The 24030-nt window shown below is 40.0% G+C and overlaps 1 protein-coding gene across 3 annotated transcripts in view; it reads right to left on the bottom strand.

Annotated features, from left to right (window-relative positions):
* The window catches only part of sez6l (seizure related 6 homolog (mouse)-like), a 106260-nt gene extending 82796 nt beyond the window's left edge, over nucleotides 1–23464 (bottom strand). Inside the window, exon 1 of one of the 3 annotated variants that reach the window (XM_085464682.1) lies at nucleotides 23057–23464. In XM_085464682.1, coding sequence (XP_085320808.1) covers nucleotides 23057–23153 — 97 coding nt within the window. In that variant the 5' untranslated portion in view covers nucleotides 23154–23464. The remainder of the gene's footprint in view (nucleotides 1–23056) is intronic. The other 2 variants (XM_085464680.1, XM_085464679.1) reach the window with 2 other exon arrangements.
* Nucleotides 23465–24030: the final 566 nt, after the last annotated feature.

The following is a 24030-nucleotide window of genomic DNA, read 5'->3' as shown; positions in this document are numbered from 1 at the left end:
CCTGTCCTATCCCCCAGTAATGTCTGTCCCGTTTGTAGCAATCAAAAATAAAATAAAATAAATACATAATTATAATAAAGGTCAATCAAATGGACCAATATGGCAAGGCCATGATGATCCACTTGGTAAAATAAATCCGCTTGGCATCTTTCTTGGCCTCATGACAACAATTCTGATGGCTAAAGATCCAAACGGGACAAAAAAAAAAAATGCAGGTCGAGTTATAATATCAGACAAAAAATATGTTTTCTAAGTACACGGTGTGTGTCAAGTGCATAAATCAAACTAAGGATATTTCCAGGTAATCCTGGAGGTGTAATCACATTCAATTTTCCGTAGTGTTATAATATAAAAGTGTTATAAGATAAAATTATGCTGATACGTGCATTACAAAGGTTCTTCAGTTATGTACACATCAAGTGAATATAATGAAAAAAAAAATTTAATTTCAATTTCAAAAAAACTTTTTTTTCTGTGCAATTTCAGTTTGTGTGGAGAAGGGGTTAAATGATGGAGCGCTACAGAGATGGACGTAACTTTTATTTTTATTGCACAAAGTGTCAAGAGTGCAATGGTAAAGTGGAAAATGCCTCTAGGACAATAACAGCAGCATTATACTGCTAACAGAACTTCATCTCTTTGCAAAAAGTCTGCAAAGAAAGAAAGCTATTGAAGACTTGAGAATGACGATAAAACTGAGTGCATGCCAACCCTAGCCCAGCAGCCCAGAGCCTGGTCTTCAACACCTAACAAACTGATCAACAGTCAGGCTACAGTCTGTGTTTCTACTGGTTCATGTTTCTACAGTAGACTCACTGTGATGATCGCTTTAAAGTCTCTTTGACCTGGTTTTCATCTTTGCTTTGTGCTGTTAGTTTTGTGTTCATTTATAAAAACTAAAAGATCATATGTGTGTCTTCATTTGGATAGGCATTTTTCATAGTGTTTGGGGCATTGTGTTTCAGATCATTTTAGGGAGTACAGAGAAAGCAATGTAAAGAGTAGCCTAGTGTAAAGGCCATTTCAGACAGAATGCGGCAGATGCTGCGCTGCACTATAAACCCATTTTTTTCTATTGCTTGCAGTAGAAAAGAATGTTTCTCATTGTACTGTCAAAAGCGCAGTGCAAGCGCACTGGCATACTGTCCTCGTGCATATTGCAGGTGGAACTTTGACTGCGGTGTGCTGTAACATATTTCGGCATGACCAATAGGAACAAAACCTACAGCTGTGCTAAGGTAAACAACACCGTTGACGAAAACATGGAAAAAAACAGTTAATTCTGTTTGTATCCGAAACTTTATGACAACTTTATGAAAGCAGTGTTGTGAAAACAACACATTCTTCACTAACAGGTATAGTGCCAAATAATTCTTCTTTAAGGATGAGAGATACATGTTTTGAAACGGCAGGAAGCAGTTAATCTAGTATATGTAGAGCAGGTGCAAAGAAATTATGAACAGGCAGAGCACCATGGACAACCTAACATAAATTTTGCGCTAGTCACTCCAGCTAGCGTATGCCCAGTATATGCCACATCCTATGTAAAACCATGAAAAACTTACTTTCTCCAGCAAGTAATTAAATTACATTCAAAATTACTTTTAAGGAAATTCATGAGTAATGTGAAATACATTATTTTTCCTGAGTAATAACCCCAAAACTAGTACTTACACATCATTAGAGTTGATGCTGACAAAGTCTTTTACACTAAATATGCCAGGAGTGCTGGCATATTTAGTGCTTTTTATAGCTTCACTGTGACTGAAGCTACAAGAACATCATAATAACAGCTGAATGACATCAAGGACCATGTCAACAGCCTGTAAGAAAAAATACAAAATTAAATTTAACAAATATTTTTATTTTTAAAGTGCAACCACTTAAAAATAAAAACATTGTCTGTTAATATAGCTGAGTGTGTGAAAACGACTGCTTGAAGTTCATCTTTTGTATGTCTTTGTAAGATTATGTGGTACTAGTTAGTAAATTACAGTACCTCACAAGCTAGAACTGAAAAGACCCTAACTTTCTCTACATTCTGTAGTGATTAAGTATACTGTGTTACAAGTACATTTGCATAATGACTGACACTAACACCATTGACGATAAACATTGGGCTGTGAGGTCAGTTTCTTTATCGTTAATATGCAAACTGTCATGACCATTGATCAACAGCCACTGATCAAAGACCATTGATCAATGACAACTGATCAATGGCCATGAGTACCACTCACAGAGTTGGGGAATGCCTGCATGCACAGCATTGTAAGATGGTGAAAGATGTACCCTTAGGCCTCCTCCCCGATTCAGACATGGTCTCTTCCTTTTCACATAAATGGCCTCCTTGACTCCAAGCACAAACCAGTGATCCTCCCTGTATAGGATGTTTACATTGTCATTATTGAAGGAGTGGCAACTGGCCTGAAAGTGTCCATAGACTGCGGGGTCCTGCCCTGATGAGTTAGCTCTTCTGTGTTGTGCCATCCGCTTAGCCAGAGGTTGTTTGGTTTCTCCGATGTATAAATCATGGCAATCCTCCTGGCCCTTAACAGCGTACACTATGTCACTCTGTTTGTTCTGGGGGGACTGGATTCTTGGGGTGGACAATTTTTTGGTGCAGCATGTTTTGGGGTTTGAAAATCACAGTGACACGCTGTTTAGAGAAGCGTCAGCTATTTTGATGCTCGTGATACATAAGGCATCACGCAGCAATTATCCTTCTCTCCTGGATCGCCTGGAGCATTCTTTAGGTGTCTTCCCAGCTTTGGCAAATGTCCAGCTGGGATAACCACATTTACTCGGGGCCTTCTTGATATGATGTTCTTCTGCTTCCCTGGCCGCTGAGTCTGTCTGGACAGAGTTCAATCTGTGTTGCAGCGTCCTGATGACACTAAGTTTGTGTTACAAAGGATGATGAGAGTCAAGCCTTAAATATTGATTCGTATGCATTGGTTTATGGTACACATCAATTTTTGAATGTCCCCCATTACTGATGGGAATTCGCAGTCTAAGAGGGTGTAATGATAGTTGCATTTAAAGAAGCTACCCACAGGGGGCACCCAGGAATGGATACGGCAAGAGAAAAAGACAGGGAGGTCTAGAAATAAACAGCTAGCTGAAGCTAGCACAAGGAACAATTCTTGATGTTTTATTCTTAGATGAATAAAAACATTACATGGCACCAAGAGTGGGGTCAAGAGTAAAAAACAACACAACAAGATGGATGCAATAAAACCACCAAGTCAGTTGAAACTGACTGGAAACGTAGGATTTTCAAACAGCAGTTCAAGCTGTATATTGGGGCTGTCGGAGTGGATCGACAACCAGATAAAAGAAAAATAGCCATGCCACTGTGCCACTGCCGGCGCAGAAGCAATAGAGGTCTTCAATACTTTTGTGTTTGCCCACCTCGAGGGCAAAGACAAGTTTGATGAAGTCATGAAGAAATTTGACAAGCACTGTCTGCCAAAGAAAAATGAAACATACGAGAGATATGTATTTCACTCATACTTACAGCACCAAGGCAAGTCATTTGATACTTTTCTCACAGACCTCAAGATTAAAGCTCAGTCTTGTAATTTTGGTGATCTCAGAGACTCCATGATAAGAGATCAAATAGTGTTTGGAACTAATGAGAAAAAACTCTGGGAGAAACTGTTTAGGGAAACAGAAATGACGTTGGAAAGTCAAGCCAGTGAGCTAGCATGACAACCTGTACTGACTTTTACAGGGCCTGCTCAACGACCAGCGCATTAAGAAAATGAGACAGTGAATGCTGTGTTAATTAAAAGAAAGCCATGGAGTAAATTCAAAAACAATGACAACAAAAACAAAACGTATGATAAAGAAATGTTCACTTGCAAAAGATGTGGTGAGAAACACAGACCAAGACATATGGAAAAAATGTAAGGACAAAACCATTATGCAAAAATGTGTCTCTCCAAGAAGAAAGGACAAGAAGTACACACTGTGCAGGAAGATACAGATGACAGCAATAAACTAAGTGAAACCTTTATTCATTAAGATGGTGTCACATGGCAAAGATGTCAGTGCACAGTCTTCAAGAATTAACACTGGTCAAATTGTTAGTTCAGTCACAGATGATAAATGGACTGCTCCACTGCTAGTAAATGGGACAACTGTAACATTTAAAATTGACACAGGGGCCAAAGCTAACTTGATCACTGAGAAGGATTTCAAGGCACTGACTGAGAAGCCTAAAAGATTTATCGAAAAAGTCCCATCTCTGAGGGCTTACAATAACCAGCGAATACAAACAAAAGGTGGATGCAGACTTAAATTGGCTTCATAAGGCAAACAGCATAACGTTTTGTTCACCATTGTGCCTAATGGACAAAGTAAATTTTAGAAGATTAAACATCTGAGGACCTAGGACTAGTAAAGAGGATCTATCAGAGTAATACTGACAACACGAAAGTTGTCAAACAAGGCAAAACACTGGAACACCAACAGTATGAAAGAAGTTCAGACATTATCAATAAATTTCCTTCACTCTTCAAAGGACATGGAACATTGCCTTACACCTACAAAATCCAGCTCAAGGATGATGCCGTGCCTGTGCTGCATGCTGTTGGATATGAACAAAATCTCATATCCTGATATAAGACATTTATCATCCCGACAACAATATAAATCACAAAAATTGTACATTTTCTCTAAATTCTGTGAATCTCGGGTAACTCAACTTGCGTGAATTGTTTTCAGCTGGGCGTCGTGTACCTGGAGTTGAGAGTTACATAAGTTGAAACGAGTATTTATTACAGGGCGTGTTGTGGGGAAAAGCCTGTTCCAAGGTTTATTTTTTAGCGCCTGTCGGCTCTTTTTTTGCTTCTCGTCCGTAAACACTCTGCATACTCTTTCACGTGATTCCGTTTATTTTGAAAAATCTCAACAGGATCTTCAGCTTTATTGTGAAAGGTTTATGTGGAAAACAAACAGCGGCCAGCAGAGCCACGGGATGGTTTTACCGTCGTTGTTGCTAACGACAATGCATAAAAACAGTCACTTGTTCGTCCGTAGTGTGGTTATATTAATAGAAGGGCTGGAAGGCACCAGAGTCTACATAGATGACCTCATCGTCTGAGGAAATACAAGACAACAACACGATGAAAGGCTGAAGAAACTTTAACGGAGAGTTAAAAAGAACGGACTAAAACTGAATAGAGACAAGTGCCTCTTTGGTGTTACAGAGATGACCTTTTTTGGCAGACAAGGTCACAAGTGATGCTGGACCTGACAGATCATCATGTGACAGTCATCCAGAATTTCTAGAAAAAGAGAAACCAGTGTGCTGTAGAAGAAACATAAATTAATCTTTAATCTTGAAAACCCAGATAGCCAGATTTTTGCTTCTTGTGGTTTCTGCTATGATGCAGTCTTGGCGTTTTTAAAAGTTCATGGCAGTTTGTACATAGCGCACTGTGTCACAGCTCACAGGTGGACATCAATGAGAAAGAGAAGACTATCAAGGACTTCTATGATGGCTGAGCCTCACATTTCACATCAGCGATTACATTTTATAAATATGTTTTTCATAGCATGGGCATTAGAAGCACTAGTGCCGAGAATCCCTTGATAAATAATCTAGTCAATGAGGTGGAGGTGGAGTGCTACAGTATGTGAAAAATGAAGTAGCTGCAGTAAAATGAACATGCTGAAAAGTCAAAACATTTTAAAGTAGTGTGTTCTTTGCTGCCACAGTTTTGGAACTCTACACGTCTTCCTATTTAATCCCCACAAGGATTAAATGTCCTCAAAAAGAAAGGAGGAAGAAGAAAATATTCCAGTCAGAAAATTTTTACTTCTTTTCAGGGCTGCTGCAGAGTAAGATTTGGGTTTAGAAGCTTAGATTAGGATAGGATTAAATGGAAATGTCACAGGGGGAATGGGAATGAATACAGTCAATGAAGTTTCTAACAAGTATGCAACAGCAATACAAATCTGTGTGTGCGTGCTAAAGACTACATGTTTGTTAGCTACTCAACTAAGCAGAAACATTGGAATGAGAGTGCACTTGCAGACATCAAGTCATTGAAACTCTCCTCACACTCCTGCCTGCCTCCATTTAGCAGTAGGGAGGGCTGGAGGGGAAAGGAAGGGAAAGAGAGGGATGTAAGAGAGTGATGCCAAAGAAAAGAGACAGCTCCAACTCTCCTCGGACTAAAAATCTTGATACACTTTGACTGCTTTAGACAATCATGACCATTAATGACTTCCCATGTTCTTAGTTGTTTTTGCAAGTTATGCTGTTCACTCTAGTGTGCGTGCATGTTTTAGCCCAGTCTATACATATCTGTGTTTTCATGTTACCAGCTATGTTAAAAAATGTCCAGAGACCAGAAATGCCCCATTAGTCTCTCATGTTCCATTACAACCTGGTCTGTTTCATGCATGCACAGCACCACAAATAGTTGCATGCACACTCACAGTCATTCACTAAGATGTGGATAGTACGGAAACTGTAACCGAAGACACAAACTAAAACATCAAAGCCTTTGTTGAAAAAACCTGATCAGACACTTAAATCACGTACACCCAGCTGAACAAGGACAAGAAACAAATGCAAACTGGCTTAAGGTAACGCTATTCGCACAGCAGCCTTGGTATAAGCAAAGAATCAAAGCAGTTATGAGCAAAGTTATGAAGACAAGGAAAAAGAGAAAAGGGTTGTGTCCCGTTTCCTGTTAAATTATAAACATAGTAGGAAATTATGTAAGTAACGTTTGCTATATAAATCTGTTGAACTTGATGCAAAGACACCATCTCCTTGTCATTTGAACCAATTGTAGAAAGGTCTGTGTTAGGGTGGACTACATTACCCAGATGCCTTAGTGCAGTCATGGGATTAGCTCCTGACCTGGACAGCCTGACTTAGTTTCTGGGCTGAGGATGTAGGATAGAGCTGCTGGGAACCAAAGCAACTAGCCCATTCTGTGTTTGTTATGAATAAACATGAGTTCAATGCTTCACCCTACTACTTTTGTGCATATTGGTTCTAACTATCTTTGGCATATATGCTAATTAGCAAAAGCTGTGTGGCCCAGTAATTTGATAGTTTCTGGCCTTGTTCCAGCTTTATTTGTTCCTTTTACCAATTCATGTGACTTTGAATGCCGTAATATGGGTGTATTATGTAGTGGCTAACTAGATGGGTTGACTCCTGACCACCTGCCTCAATATAAATAGTTCATCCCTTGTGTTGAAGTTACAGCTTGTGGCCTATTTGAATAGTGCTTAACTAAATGTGAACGCTCCTAAGGAGCGGTATTAGATCGATCCATTTCCTTAGCATATTTGTTGTGGTGGAATTCGTGGGCAGCTGTATTACCCTTTAATCCTTATTCAAGTTCTAATGTATTTCATGTTCTTGATCGCAGAAACCATGCAACATGGCCAACATGACACATCCTCCTACACTATGCCATACGTCCTTGTACCATCCATCTGCATGTAAATAAACTCCACCTCATACAATCTACTCCCTGGATGTCAGCCTCTCCTTCTGACCAAGATAACTGTCATAGCACAACCCAGCACTGAACTGACGTACACCATTCTGGTCAAAGTAGTCCCTCGAACCAGATGTGCTGCACCTACATGACATGGCTACATCCAGAGATCGGGATGATGCACTAAGTCCCCGTCCTAGCAGGATCCATAGAATCCCTGAACATCTGCAGGACTATGAGTTCTCCTATCATACCCGGGAACCAAGGCTTCTTCTTTCTAATATTTATTCATGTTCTAATGTATTTCCTGCTCTTGATTACAAAAACCACACCACATCACCCCGCACCCTGAAAACGTACATGTATGTTTGCACCAGGCACATCAGTCGTGAGGGGGACAGGGAGCAGAGCTGAAGAGCCAGAGAAGAAGAGACAAATGCTTCAAGCTTGAACTTTGAGTGGCCATGACCCAGATGTCAACATGGAGAGCATTTAGTAATAAATAATGAAATGAAAAGAAAGCAATACATGTGATGTCTTCTTTATTTCTCTGTTGTTTTTCAGAAATATAAAACAACAGCAGCAATTCATTTTTTTTTTCTTCATTCGTTTCATTCATTGCACTTCTAAGCTGCTAAAAAAACTGCAAACTAGGAGCACCACTAAGATCTTTGACAGTATAGAACTGTAAATGCGAACTAACTGGAGAGGATTAGAAAAAGCTGAATCTCTGTCTCAAGTGTCTAGTATAGCTTATTTTATATGAGGGGGTTCTAGTGAGGAGCTGTACATCAAAACATCTAAATTGAGTATAAATTTTAGAACAGCAGATTGGTTTTGAGCAGCAACATGATAGGACGATTCAGTATCCAATCACAGATGTCTTACCACAAGCAGGTTTTAAAATAAACCCCAGTGGCATGGCTCTAAAATTCTGGGTCCTTTCAATTCATTTTCTTTTATATTTTACAGCAACAGTTGTGTCAAGCTAAGTGTGTCTCCATAAGGTTTTCTTTGTGCATTTCTACAGTAGGTACTGTAAGACTTTGCAGGGTATACATTAAGAAAATTAACAGTGGCTCTAAAAATATCAACAGCTGGTTTTTATAAGTGGAGCTGCATCGAGGCCTGTCTTGAGAACTATACCTAAATGACCCAGTGACATCAAAATTACATGTACATTGTCACAAAGCCATCAGTTGAATCCAATAAAAACTGTTTGGCAACCTGCATTTACAATGAATTTAAAAGAAAAACGCAGCCCTTGGGTTTGCATCTGGCACGAAACTGAAAACAAAGGAATCAGCCAACAGGAGTTTAGCTCTGCCTGATTTTTGGTAAGTACATTCGTTTATCTAAGACAAGAGGCTATTGACTTTTGGTAAAACCATCCCTCTCCTCAACTGCATTACCATCTAGTTACAATGTGTCATTGTAACTGTAAAAATTTTGAAAAATACAGTGATTGGATTAGCTATTACAACTAAATCTCAAGGCTCTGGAAGCTGATTTGTGTTGTACACAGAAAATAATGGAAAGCAATGATTGCCTCGAGGGTGGGAAATTAATTTAAATATATATGAAGCTAAATAAAAAATTTAAACCCATAAAGCTTCCAAAATAATCCTTTCAAACTGTACTTTCTGTCTTTCTAAGTTGAACCACCCAGAAATGTTTTTAGAATGAAAACGCTGCAGCAAGCAGCAGCATTTCACACATTTTCATTTTTTTTAGACTTTTGTTAAGACTTCTTTGTGATTCTGCTCAACAAAAACAACTGTCCTGCATGGGCAGTCATCATCTTGCAGGAAGCTCAGTTCTGCTTAGACCAGGCTGAAGGCTTAGCGCGTCTCTCTCAGCCTTTAAATACATTCTTAACTTTTTGGAGACTAAATCTCTCAAAAGCTCAGACAAGGGTTTGCTGGTCTGTAAGTCTCTGCACCACATGACATGAATAAATCAATCAATCAGTCCTTTGAGGGGCAACAGAACAGAGAAGAGCTGATGCATTGAACCTTACAGCCCACATGGGAGTATATCATGGATTAATAAAAAACAAACAGCAATAACATACATACTCTCAATCACAAAATACTTAGCCAGCTCTTTCCAAGCTATTCGAGTGGAGACAAACACATCGACTCGACAGCATGACAGGCGCAGTTATCAGCAGAATGGATTATAACACATAGGCTAGGTTTGCCGATTGCATCAAAAGACCTTCTTCAGTGGGATTCCCGTATCAAAGGCACATAGATAAGGGAGCAGAGCGGTGACATGGGTTATTAGCTTTGAGGCAAATAGGAATGGGAATATTAACTTTTTAAAGGCTTGGTTGCAAACACACTTGATTTTGCCAGTCTGCTCGGAGTGACTTTGACAGGGCAAAGTGTCAGGGTGCGTTTGTGTGGGTGTAACTCACTCAGACTGAAACTCCAAAATGTCACTTTAATCCCAGACAACCATATCAAATCTCTTTCTGGATCATAATTCATCATTTGCTGTGGAGCAAAAATGAACAACATTTTCAATGCCTTTTCTGACTGCGACTGTGGGTAGCAGGCGTTAAATATAGATTTTGTGAGGGGAGGAAACAGTTTTCTTCCTTCCAAGAATTCTGTCATTTGCCTTTTCTATCTTGAAGCTCAAAGGTTCTGAACAAATTCAGCAACCATATCCAACCAGGAGCTCTGAGTATGCGTAGCCTTCTGCTTAAAAGGGACAGCATGACATTTTTGGGAAGCAGGCTTACTTCCTTTCGTGGTTTCTTTTTTTGAGTTTTAGGAGACAGGTTTGCACCACTTGCCTTTCTTTTTATGTTATAGCCATTCAGTCTTCCACTGCTTCTATGGTCAGTGTACCCTATATGTCCTATATATTAAAGGTCTACTGCTGAAAAAAAACCTTTTTTTGTCTTTTCTTGATGTAAATATCTATCTGTCGAAATTGACCTGTAACACCATAGATGTCATTTTAGTTATTAATATTAAAATGAAAAAATCAATAAAACAGATTTATTTAAGAGATGTGTCCCATACCCCTCAATAATAGTCAGGTAACACAAAAACCTTTTATTTATTAACATGATTCTCTTGAGGTTAATTTTACTATTTTTATTTATTTTTTATTTTTTTGTTGAAATCGACTAACCAAAAAGTATTAAAACCAACATTTGCATGTGTGAGGAAGCCTAACAAGGTAACCAAGAGATGAGAAACAAATTGGATGATAACTTATTATTTTTTGTGTATTTTTAGGTTCACCGCATGGATTGTGGTGGTGATGTACCCTGGTAAGATGTGATCCAACTTTGTAGTTCAAAAAACAGTTACCTGTTTACCTGGTTAATACAAAATCCTGCTTTGTAGTGTAGGCCTCTGGTTTTCCCCAGCCTAACTTTCCAGGGTTGTTTTCTCTCTTGGGCAAATTTCCTCAGTTTAGTTTTTGCTCTTGTTCCTGGCAGCCTTAAGCTGTTGATTCTGTTCTTACTTCTTGCCAGTAATTCATTTTTGCATCCAGAGCCCACAATCTTAAATGTGCCTTTCTCACAGCATTACTTAACACTAACACTTTTTGTTTTGTCATCTGAAGCACTTTTAACTGCAGGTTCATGTGAAAGGTGTCAGATTCCCGCTCCAATCTCCTGAATGGAAGTGTATTTATGACAACACCATCCTTCCAATGTGGATGTGCTTTATTGGAGAACTTGTTGATTCAAGTAATGGACACAGCAATTTGTATTTGACCAGAAAGAAAAAAGAAATTCTGAGCTTTTTCTGCCTGCCTGTCTGTGTGCGTGCGTAGTGTATTCTCTGTGCTTGGGTTGAGTTAAGCAACAATGAATCATGCTATCCTCTTAGTGCTCTGCAGCTAATGATGAATGAAAACAGGGGAAATGCAGAACACGGTGTAAGGTACAGTAACAACATTAAAATGCAGGAACGCATAAACGAGAGTTATGCCTTATCCTAGATCTTAAAGTATCAAACAGCAACTGACTCTACATTAAAGGCTTAAAAATATTACTTTTTATAACTGTGACAGAACTTCAGTTAATTCTATTGCTACGATTAGTGTTTCCACAAAGTATTCAACGTTTATGAACTTTTAAGTGCCCATTTGAACAAGTGACACTGGCCATCTTGAGAGTACTGACCTTTGAGAGGAAACTATCAAACTGAAATAACCTGACCACAGTTACATTTCCTTAAAAAATGCTAATCTATAACTTCATTATGTTTACATTTGTGTGCCTTTCAACCATTCATAAATAGTTTAATACACATTTTTGTAAAGAAGAGGGAAAAGGAGAAGGGAGAGGGAGAGAAGGAAGAGGGGGGTCCTTTTCCATCGGGTAGAGAGCAGCGAAAAAAATAAAAGGAAGTGATAGCCAAGGAGAAAAAACTCAAGTGTAGCAGTTAACAATTTATTTACAATAAAACAAACCAAGGGCATTAAAAAAAACTAAGACAAAACCAAGCTAGAAGTCCATCCTATACATATATGTACAGGTGCAACAGTCTTGAAATAGATGCTCTAGCACCAACCATCACAGAAATCACTCTTTTCACCGGTTATGTCTTGCTTGGAAAGGCCTTCCTACTGGGTCCAACTCCTCCATCATATTCAACCACAGTTCCACAAACAGTTTCAAGGCCAATCTTCTTGGCATCATTCTGCCTATTCATCCTGCTGCTGCTCAAGCTGAAGTGCTGCTGCCTTCATGCATGTGCCACTTTTGTACTGTGAATGCTCCCTGTCTGCCCTAATTTCCCATCTTTCATGCAGAGTGAGCAGGTGTGGATATTTTCTTTGATTAAGATTAAAAACTTCAAAATAAAAGCATGCAAACTGTACACAGACATGCGTAAAACCACAACTTCAAACCAAACCATTAAAACACACAGAATACAACATTAAAACTACTTCCACCCCATAACAGTTTTAAAGAGGAAAGCTCTAAAAAGAAGAAGCCTCAAGCAGAACCAACCCAAAACAGTTTCAACTGCAAACACAGCATGGATTACAACAGATGCACACAAAGTTAAGCTTCGCTTAATTGCTTCTATTGTAGGGATGTGTCAGCAGCATCTGTGCAATCCTGAAGCCATCCTAGAGAGGATAATCATGGATGCTGAGACAGAATAAATCACACTGAACAGCAAACACACACACTTTCAGACCCCTTCATAAAAGTTGTGTCATAAAGATCTTAGAAGATGTGCCAAGCTGAAGAGATGACTGCAGCTAAGACCTGGTACTTCTTTGGGCATCTTCCTTACATGTGAACACTGCCTGGGTTAGAAGCAGAAGGGCAGCACAGGAGGTACATAACGTCCCCCCAAATCTTAATAATTCACTAAGATGTTGTTATAAGATGTTGTAAGTTTGCGCAGAAGCCCAGACTATATTTTAGAGACTTTGGGACTAATGAGCAAATGGACTCACTGAAAAGACAGTTTGTGAGGGATTTATACTCCAGATGCAGCAAACACCAACAGGGATATAGATACACTCCCAACTGAAAAGATAATACTTAAAATACAACATTTTCTCTACAGGGGTTGCCACAGGATATGTACTGTTAATTCCCATAAAATGAAACTATTATAAAATGATTGGTTAGTTAATACTAATATCAATGTGTTAACCTATTTTATTTGTACAGTGGTCCCTTGCTATAACGCGGTTCACCTTTCGCAGCCTCGCTGTTTCGCTGATTTTCTTTTTTGTGCAATTTTGCATGTTTTTTTTCTTTTTTTACAGAACAGAACACGTTCAGCTTGAAAAATTTACATAAATCTTCGATCGCTGGCAGTGTGACTCTAAAGTGCTTTACTGTATGTTTGTAAGTTTTCTCCCCAACAAGCACAACAATGTTGATGAAATGTTTTGCATCGTCAGAGGCTCCTGCGGTAGCACCCAGAGGCAGGGGAAGGTGCTAACCATTGCACAAAAAGTTGGACTTCTGCACATGCTAAAGGAAGGTAGAAGTTACCGTATTTTTTGAATTATTAGGCACATTAAGCGAACTTTACTCAACTCATTCTTCTTGCTTCCTCTACTTCCGTACCATTGATTCATTAATGTTGAATTCTCTCACAGCTGCTCTGTGACCATGTTCTGGACCTGAAAACAGGGTTTGATCTTTGGTTTCATTCTATAATACTGGACTTGTTTTTCTACAAAGGTTTGAACTTTGAGGGTGTTTAAACAAGAGAGGGAATTGTGAAAATGTTCATGCCTGTCTGAGAAATGTGTATAAAGTATGTAGTGAGGGGTTTTTACAGACTTAAAACATCTACAATAATTGTAAAAAATAAAGCTGGCTACTTCGCGGATTTCATCTATCGTGGGTTATTTAGAATGAAACTCCCACGATAAACGAGTGACCACTGTACTTTAAAAGAACTTAACCTTTTTTGGCTTTGTCCCAAAAAGGGTGGACAACCACAGACCTCTGCAGCTATGTAGTTCATAAGAAAACACAGCATCAGCACAATGATCTGTATAATCATGGGAATCAGAGACTCATATTCTGAGGAGCTCTTCTAGAAATGAAAGGCCAAACCCCTTAAGCCCACCTGTGCTCTGCCTGTTCTGCAGTTGTTTCCTGCCTGTCTCTGTCTTAAAAGAACCTCCTTTTTCTTACCTGCTGTGTGTATGGCGACTTTTTTATGATGGGCACACACATGCAAAGACTGACTAGGATCATAGCATTATGCGAAAAAAGAAAGGGGGACAGAAGTTTCAAAGACAGCAAGTGTAGTGGTACACGCCAGGTACACACAGAGACGGGAGATGGATTTAAATGCAAGGATGTCAGGGAAAAGTAAAAAAAACAAGAGAAAATATGAAATGAGCAGCATCTGGCTGCATTTCAATTATTTTGGAGACTACAAAGCTGAGTGCAGAATTTATAAAATTGGGAGCTGACTAAAGTGATACCCACTTTTATTTTCAGCAATTTCCACTGTGGAGGACAAAAACTTTTAAACTTGTCCAGGCCTTAAACCTCGTGTGTGTTGTTACCAGTAGTAGTAAATGCATGAAAAAAAGGCTTTTATGAAAACACTGATTGCAAAATTGCGGCACGGTGGTTAGCACTGTTGCCGCACAGCAAGAAGGCTTAAAAAGGTTCAATTCCACCATCAGGCTGGTGTCTTTCTGTGTGGAGTTTGCATTTTCTCCCTGTGTTTGCGTGTGTTCCCTCCGGGTACTCCGGCTTCCTCCCACCGTCCAAAGACATGCAGTTTGTGGGGATAGGTTAATTGATTAATCCAAATTGCCCATAGGTGTGAGTGTAAGCGTGAATGGTTTTCTGTCTCCATGTGTTAGCCCTTCGACAGACTGGCGACAGACAAAATTGCACCCTTGAAAAAGACTGCTTTAACAGTTGAGTAATGCATATTACACAAAGTAAACTATACATAAAATGCCATGGTAATTTGGGGCTTTTAATTATTAAATTACATTGTACAGCATACAGTTTTATTGACTTTAAAAACAAGAATTGGGTGCACAAGTTTTGAATCAAAAATACAGTTTTGAATAATATATTTAAATAATATATTTAAATCTATTAATACGTGGTGCTAAAGGCTCTACAATGTCTTATAATTTGACAAGTCCACAGCCTGATAACTTCTTGTTATTGATTATGATTGACTTGGTAGTTTCTCTTTGCAACATAAAGTTAAGATTGCAAGATTTATAGATAAACTACACAGTCTATCTTTTAAGTATACAAACACAAAAACACACACAAACAAACTGAGAGTGTGAACATTTTCTGTAAAGCTGCTTTTCCCACCACTAATGCTGTAATTCTTCTCTGAATCAAATACAGCACAAAAACGCTTGAAATGAGCTCTGCTAAAATTAGTAAAGCTCAATATTTACAGCCAACATCAAACTCTGCAACTATGAAAGTGTTTCACACTGCAACAATATAAACAGTGACTGATGTTCCACAGGTATCATCACAAAAGCTTTACTGGCGTAACACTGTCACCAAATCTGAATTACATTACTGTTATGTTACATATTATGTTACATTATTGTTACATGATCTTAATTTCATGCCACTTTGATAACAGAGTCTCAAAAACAGCTTTTATTATATTTTTTGATTAAAGATAAAAAGAAAAAAAACATTTCTCTTGAAAATCCTCATATTATACATGAAAGGTTTCCAAAGTCATTATCCCCCTTACTGGCACGTTCTCCTTTTCAGTTTTTACACTTCAGAGTGTTTGATAGCATTTGCTCCACTCTGAATCCAGCTGCTGATTATTTTACTCTTTAGTCCAGGTTTTTTCAGGTATTTAGATGAAAAAATATTGAAAAATATTTTTGTTTCACTCATACCATAACCAAACTACTCAAAATCCTGAATTCTAACCTAATTCTAATCTAATCAGTTTTATAACATTAATGTTTTCAGTTTTTTGGTCTAAACTGATGTGAGATCTTTTCTTCTTTTTTCAGCTGCCGCATTTAGGAGTCACCACAGTGGATCTCCTGCTTCTATCTCACCCTGTCCCTGTCCCTCCTCTGTCCCACCAACTAATTTCACTCATGTTTAGTGGTATAAAAATTTGTAATTAAAGTACAGCTTATAGGATCAATGTGATGTTAGGTTACGCAGGTGTGTGTAAGTGTGTAAAATAACCATTTTAATGTCTGTAAGTATACATGTGGTGTGGACATATACAGAAATCGAGATATTACTTTTCTACTAGTTAATATTCTCTGCTGCTCTTATTTCTCAACTTGGTTCATTACTCTTTAGCCTTACTTCCTCTCATTTGGTTTCTTTTTGTGATGCTAACTTGGCACAATATTTTCTAAAGTTTGGTGCCTGAGGATCTTGTTGCATAATAAGCCTGGGTGTATTCAACCAGAAGAAACAATTTCCTCTGTCTGCCTCCTGGTTCCATTTTTTTTCTTCTTCACTCAAGTAATGGGAAAAGAAAAAAGAAGAGAAAGAAGCCAAGTGAACGAAGACTGGGGAAAGGAAGTTGGAGAGGCGCTGTGATGAGAGTAGAGGAGAAAAGCGGCTTACAAGATGGATGCTCTTTTGAGGAGAGAAGATCTATATTTTTTAAATGAAGCGGGTATGCCTCATTGATATTTTTACAAGAAAAACACTGTCAGTGTGGGTCAATAAAAATCTCTGTTTTCCACTCTGGATTCAAGCTGCAATTGGTTTTGCTTCCCAGCTGGAGCTCTGGAATCTCTACTCAGTTGTCAAGCTTTCTTTCTAGCAGATTATCACTCTTACCCTGAGAAATGAGACCACGCAATGATCCAGTCTATCTTCATTTGCAGGCACAATCCGCATTAAAAAACACTAGTACGTACACTAACACATAACCGCACAATCACGAGCCGGCTCTGTAACACTACATCTCTGCTGGGGAAGCTCATTAAACACATACACCAACAGTGAGAAAAACCAATGATGCAGTGCATGATACGTGTGTGTGTGTGTGTGTGTGTGTGTGTGTGTGTGTGTGTGTGTGTGTGTGTGTGTGTGTGTGTGTGTGTCGGGGTGGTGGGGCACGCTCACAAATTGAACAAATGTACAAGAATACAGGGGAAGAAAAGACAGACAAGGATTAGCAAGATGATTGAAGCGTGCTGAGAAATCACTGAAGAAGTCAAAACCATCTGCCTGCAGGTTTTTATAAGGGATCCAGTCTCTACAACTCCAATGGATGGTTGCTGAGTTTAGGGCTAAAAGCAACATTGCTTCTATCCTCCTCTGCATGCAAGAAGAAAGACTCTAATGTTAATGTTTGTGAATTCAAGAACTGCACCACAGACGGTATATAAAAGATGGGTGTTGCTATTTGTGTGAGAATTCGACATTAGCTTAGGGGCTGACTAGGGCTGGGCGATATGGCCTAAAATTCATATCACGATATAATTTAAAGCATGTGCGGTAACGATATATATTGCGATATATTCTTTTCTTCTGTATAACGTATTTTCCACACTATAAGGCACACTTAAAATCCTTTAATTTTCTCAAAAATCGAGAGTGTGCCTTATGTATGAATTTTGGTTGTCCTTACTGACCCCGAACCGATTTTGGCGTGCAGAAATCTGTTAAAAAATGTTTTAGTACAACTTTGGTAAGCTGCACTGCTTGATGGATTGTCAGAGCATTACGGCTGCCGTAGTGAGGAGCTTCGCAGAGTAATCTGGGTCCAAAACTCCATCCCCAAAGTCAAACGAACACTGAGAGTTAAAGACGGTCTAAATTCTTTAATATTTAATAAAATCATCAGCGTTGCTGCTTTACCAGGTGTAACAATTAAGTTTAACATCCAGGCATCCATAAAAACAGAAGTTATTAAATTTAACGGAGTTAGAAGTTAACAGGAAGTTAGCTCGCTAGTTTCCACCTAAACATCACATACCATGTTCTGACTGAGATTTTTGAAACTAATTAAAACGTACAGCTCTGCTACCACTTCCAAAATAATGAAGACAGAAAACTAAACAGCAGTGGCATTTGCAGGGTCACTGAAGTTGGACTACCTGGTATATAATGTTGTATTACGTGATTGCTAGCTACACAGCTATGTTAGCATAACATTAGCACAGTGAAGCTGGAGGATGAACAACAACTTTTTTTCCCACTCAATAAAAGTTAACGTGAGGGTTTCTGGTGGTCAGGGACAAATGCAATCGCATAGCAGGATGCTATACACGGGCCAAACTTCAGTCAGGAGAACAACTGAGATCATTCGTCCACAATACAAGGTTAGTTATTAATATACTGCAACATAGAGCAGCTGTGAGAGAATTCAACATTAATGAATCAATGTTACGGAAGTGGAGGAACCGCAGTTTTTGGCTTTCCCCATATTTCAAAAGTGCTTCATCTCTTTGCTATGACTCTCAGCATAATTTGCAGATGATAATTGTTGTAGCCAATGCGATGCTTTCGACCAAAACAGGCGCAGCTTGATGACATCATCAACATGCGCTATCGCGATGGAGCGGTATAGTCAAAATCTCTATCGTTGGCCAATTTTATATAGTTTCTATCGTATATCGTTTATATCGCCCACCCCTAGGGCTGACCCAATCTAGACTCTAAAGAAGTGATCTATTTAGAGCACAGGGTGGAACACTGAACGGTTCAAATAATAAAGGTTGGCAAGCTACCTCCAAACACATGTATAAGCTAACTCAAGACTAAGACTAATAAAATAGCAACGTTTCGCTCATTTAAGCTGAAGCACAAAGCTCTTGGGTGGTCTCTACCACACAGCCAGTGATATGATTTTCAGATCATTGAAATACTCCAAAATCAGCGACAGTCAAACGCTCCATATGGGAGACACAAATTAGCAAAGCTGAAGCTTCTACTGTCTGGTCAGCTATCAACACCGCTATTAAGCCTGAACGACTTGAACTCAATTCCACTCACACCTGTCATCACTAAGCACCTGGAACATTTCATTCAAAGCCATTCCACCATGAATAACCTTCCCTATGGAGACCCCCACCAGTTTGCCTATACAGCAAATAGGTCAAGTGAGGACAAAATAGCTACAGCTCAACCTTTAACACAATCATCCCCAACATCCTGGTGAGGAAACTGTCTGACCTGTCCCGGCTCTCACTTACTCCTTGATCCTCAACTTCCTCACCAACTGCCCACAGACTGTCAAACTCGTTCCTCACCTCTCCTTTACTTGAACACTCAAAACTGGCTCCCCACAAGTGTGTGTTTTGAGCTCACTGTTCTACACTACCCTAACCCTAATCTGCATACAGGGATTCAATTCAATTCGATTTTATGTATACAGCGCCAAATGTCAACAACAGTCGCCTCAAGGGACTTTATATTGTAAGGTAGACCCTACAATAGTACATACAGAGAAAAACCCAACAATCATATGACCCCCTATGAGCAAGCCATTTGGCGACAGTGGGAAGGAAAAAACTCCCTTTTAACAGGAAGAAATGTTTGGCAGAACGAGGCTCAGGGAGGGGCGGCCATCTGCTGCGACTGGTTGGGGTGAGAGAAGGAAGCAGGATAAAAGACATGTTGTGAAAGAGAGCAAGGGATTAATAACAAGTATGATTCAGTGCAGAGAGGTCTATTAACACACAGTGAGTGAGAAAGGAGACTGAAGAAAAAATACTGAGTGCATCATAGGATGGGAATCCCTCAGCAGCCTACACCTATTGGAGCATAACTAAGGGGGCATTCAGGGTCACGTGATCCAGCCCTAACTACATGCTTTAGCAAAAAGGAAAGTTTTAAGCCTAATCTTAAAAGTAGAGATGATGTCTGTCTCCCGAATCCAAACTGGAAGCTGGTTCCATAGAAGAGGGGCCTGAAAACTGAAGGCTCTCCCTCCAATTCTACTTTTAAATACTCTAGGAACAACAAGTAAGCCCGCAGTTCGAGAGCAAAGTGCTCTAATGGAGTGATATGGTACTACAAGGTCATTAAGATAAGATGGGCCCTGATTAGTCAAGACCTTGCATGTGAGGAGCAGGATTTTGATTCAATTCTGCATTTAACAGGAAGCCGATGAAGGGAAGCCAAGATTAGAGAAATATGCTCTCTCTTTCTAGTCCCTGTCAGGACTCTTGCTGCAGCATTTTGGTTTAACTGAAGGCTTTTCAGGGAGTTTTTAAGACATCCTGATAATAATGAATTACAATAGTCCAGCCTGGAAGTAATAAAGGTATGAACTAGTTTTTCAGCGTCACTCTGAGACAGGATATTTCTAACTTTAGAGATGTTGCACAAATGGAAGAAAGCAGTCATATTTGTTTAATATGAGCATTGAAGGACATATCCTGATCAGAATTACTCCAAGGTTCCTCACAGTATTACTGGAGGCCAAGGTAATGCCATCCAGAGTAGGAATCTAGAGTAACAATCAGGATGGCAGAGTATATTTCTAAAATTTTCAGGGCCAAGTACAATAACGTCAGTTTGATCTGAATTTAGAAGCAGAAAATTAGATGTCATTCAGTTCTTCATGTCTTTATAAAGACCTGGATGCAGTTAAACCAATTGCTGTGTGTTATTTGGCTTCATGATAGATAAAGTTGTGTGTCATCTGCATAGCAGAGACTGTGATGGGCTCTGAAACCCCATCACAGTACAGGATATGAGGTGCTGAATATGTCTGTGTGGTGTTCAGTAAACAATCTGGCTGTAAACAACACAAGGCCAAAGGAGATGATCCTGGACTGTAGGAGGCACAGAGTAGACCTGCCTCCACGCTACATAAGCTGACCTCTCCTGGAATGCAAACACCTCCACCATCATCAGGAAGTCACAGCAGCATCTGCACTATGGTAAATGGTAAATGGCCTGTATTTATATAGCGCTTTACTAGTCCCTAAAGACCCCAAAGCGCACTACCCGAGAGTGCTCAGAAGGAACAACATCTGTGAGAAGCTGCTGACCTTCTACCACTCGCTATAGTGTATCACAGTGTGGTTCACACATTGCACCCAGGCTGAGCGGAAGACGCTCCAGAGAGTAGTCAATACTGCACAGAAGATCATCGGCTACGCCCTCCCCTCTGTTGCAGACATCTACACATCCCACTGCCTGAACAGAGCTGAGAGACTCCACCCATCCTACATCTTGCATCCCACCTGTTCGACCTGTAGGCCTTTAGGAGATTCTACAGGTTAATCCAAACCAGGACCATGAACACACGCCCCACTTAAAGTCACACATCAGTACCTCTCACACATACAACACACACACACATATGCACACATACAGTAACACACACTCACACATAAACATACACATCACTACCACACAAGACAAGTGCAATACTTGAGACCAACCTTGCACATTTGTATATACCTTGTACATTTGCACAGTTTTATAGCTGGTATTTTTAGATTTGTTTTTGTTAGCTATTTCTTTGTTTTTATTATTTTTTTATTCTAAATGCTGCTACCAGGTAGCTGCTTCTATATTTCGTTGAACGTCTGATGTTTAATGACAGTTAAAGGATTATCATTCTGATTTTATTTGAACCCAGTGCAGGAATAACAGACTCCACCACTTGCAACAGAGGGCAAAATAAAGAGAGATAAATGCTGAATCTGAATACATTTAAAAGCTACCGTTTTAACCCGAATGACCACATACACAGAAAAATGAAAGGAAAATGCAACATAAACATGTTCAAACACGTTAGACAACCACATGCTGTCACAACAGCTTCAGTGCCCTTTGCAATTGATGAGGCTGCAACAAATGCTGTTTAACACAAAATCTCCTTTAGGTGTTCAGCAAGTAAAGATGAAATGACTGTAAAGCAAATAGCACAGGTTTCTCACTTTTTTGTCCTCTAAATGTTCAGTAAGCTCTCCTTCTCTACAGATCAGGTTATTGTCATCACTGTAGAAAACAGTCTCATCTGAAGATGATCATTCACAACAATTTGATTTACAGTGACCCTTTCCCAAAGGGACAAATGTTCTGGATCATTTCACTGAAGGAGTGGAATGATTCAGGTAATTCCTATTCATTTAAGAATTTTCTTTTTCCTTGCAACCCACCTATTGTTACCTTCGTCCATAAAGATTTCACTGAATGTCACCTAAATTAGAAGCAGGAAACATGGCATGAGCATTTTCCATGCTGTTGGTTTTAGGAACAACAACATCTTTAGGCCAGGATAAGAGGTTTAGCTAAACATGGGGCTTTCACCGATGGTGCCACCATTTCAATGGTCTGAAATGATGGTAGTTAAAAGGTCAAAATGGGAAGCTATGAGCTGCCAGCTAGTTTCAACCAAGGCAAACCATCCATTCACCACCATTTTCTTTTCTTTGAGTATTTTTTTTTCTTCATAAGGTCACCACTATGGTGAAAAATAAGAAGTGGCCTACACAGAAGACTTATTTCTAAGTGAAAGAAGGGTCCCAAAAAATATCAGGGATTAGAACGCTAACTTTTCGATAGATAGATAGATAGATAGATAGATAGATAGATAGATAGATAGATAGATAGATAGATAGATAGATAGATAGATAGATAGATAGATAGATAGATAGATAGTGTTTGAGACATCAACTTTGTTCCTCACTTAGTGTCAGCCTGCTTTCTAATTTGCATGCTGATGCTCAGACTCGAGGAATCCCGTCTCCCAATTAACTGCGGAGCTGGCTGACTGGTGATTTCTCTATTTTTCTTTGTCTCTGCATCCACTCGTGCCTGATCGTGGCTCCCACGCACACGAATGGACTCGTGTCCACACGGAGGATTTGAGGCTGCATGTGCAGCCCGTACTGTTGTGCCAAAGTGGTTGGAGCTGCTGGCGCAGTAAACAGCGAGACGCTGCTTCAGACTCGCTCCTCTCCCTGCCCTACTGCGAGTCGCGCGAGAGGAGGTGTCTGAGAGGAGCAGAGGGATGCCCGGAGACGAGGTGTTTTTGCGGTGCATAAAAACTCAACTGGCGCCTCTGTCATTCCACTTGGATGCGAACCAAGACGCAGAAGGACAGAGAGCGCAGAAACGCGCAGAATCAGACATCACTCTGGTTTCGCACGAGAAATCAAACGCATACCTGCTGTTGAGACGCTGCTCCACAGCAGCCCGATCCACAGCACCGCGGGCAACATGCAGCGGAGTCGGTAATCGACCGAGCAGGCGGCCGGCGGCATGGCAACAAACCCAGTGCAGAGAAGAGAGACTCAAGAGAAGAAAAGAGTGTCAGCTGGTTTATCTGTGGTCAGGCGGGCACGTAGAAGCGTAGTGTCGCGGTCAAGATCGTTGGGGGTCCGCATGTCAGAGCAGCATCTTTCTGACTGGCTGCAAGCAGCGCCTCCTGCTTTCTGCCTGAGATCTGCCTCTCCACCCTCCCGGCCGCTTCTCCACGGACTCCTCAGTCCTCTCTCTCTCCCTCTCATCCGCCCACCTCCTCCACACACGCAGCCCGACCTTAATGATAATGAAACTTTTGCTCAGAGAGTGACGGTCTGTATTTGTGTCAAGCTGACAGTAGGCTGCAGCAAGATAAGGGCACACTTACATAACGGAGAGAGAGAGAGAGAGAGGCAAAATAACGTTGTTCCAGGTAGCGCAAATTTTCTGGCTGAATTGGAAAATTGGTGGGGTGAATGGAGGAGTCATGGAGGTGGAAGGCCCACTGAGGATTCATTTCACCTCAGGTTGGCACTATTGTTGTAGCCACTGCAATCCAACGCTTTAGAGGGAGCTCTAGGACAGAAGGAAGGCTGGAAAATAATATTGATTTTATATACTCCCAGGTTGGGTCCTTCAGGGTATTATATGCATCAAATATTATAATATATTCTGAGCACATTGGCTCTGAAATAAAATACAGAAAGTTTCAAGTCGTAAAAGCAAGAAAGCATAGAAATCCACAATACCAAGAGCCATCAGGGGAAAAAGTAACGTGTGAGACCTAGAACAGGAAAGTGGACCTGGTACAGAAAACAGATTTAACAAACTCTGAGTTGAGATTGGAAAGTTAGTTCAATCGACCTGGAGTAATAAGAGTAATGCCTGGTAATGGAA

The sequence above is a fragment of the Copadichromis virginalis genome, linkage group LG7, assembly GCF_057382275.1.
Source record: "Copadichromis virginalis isolate Kocher_CV1m ecotype Utaka linkage group LG7, C_Virginalis_male_GT1.1, whole genome shotgun sequence".
Taxonomy (NCBI): Eukaryota; Metazoa; Chordata; class Actinopteri; order Cichliformes; family Cichlidae; genus Copadichromis; species Copadichromis virginalis.
Note: the sequence above shows the minus strand (reverse complement) of the source record. Positions and strands in the feature narration are given on the sequence as shown.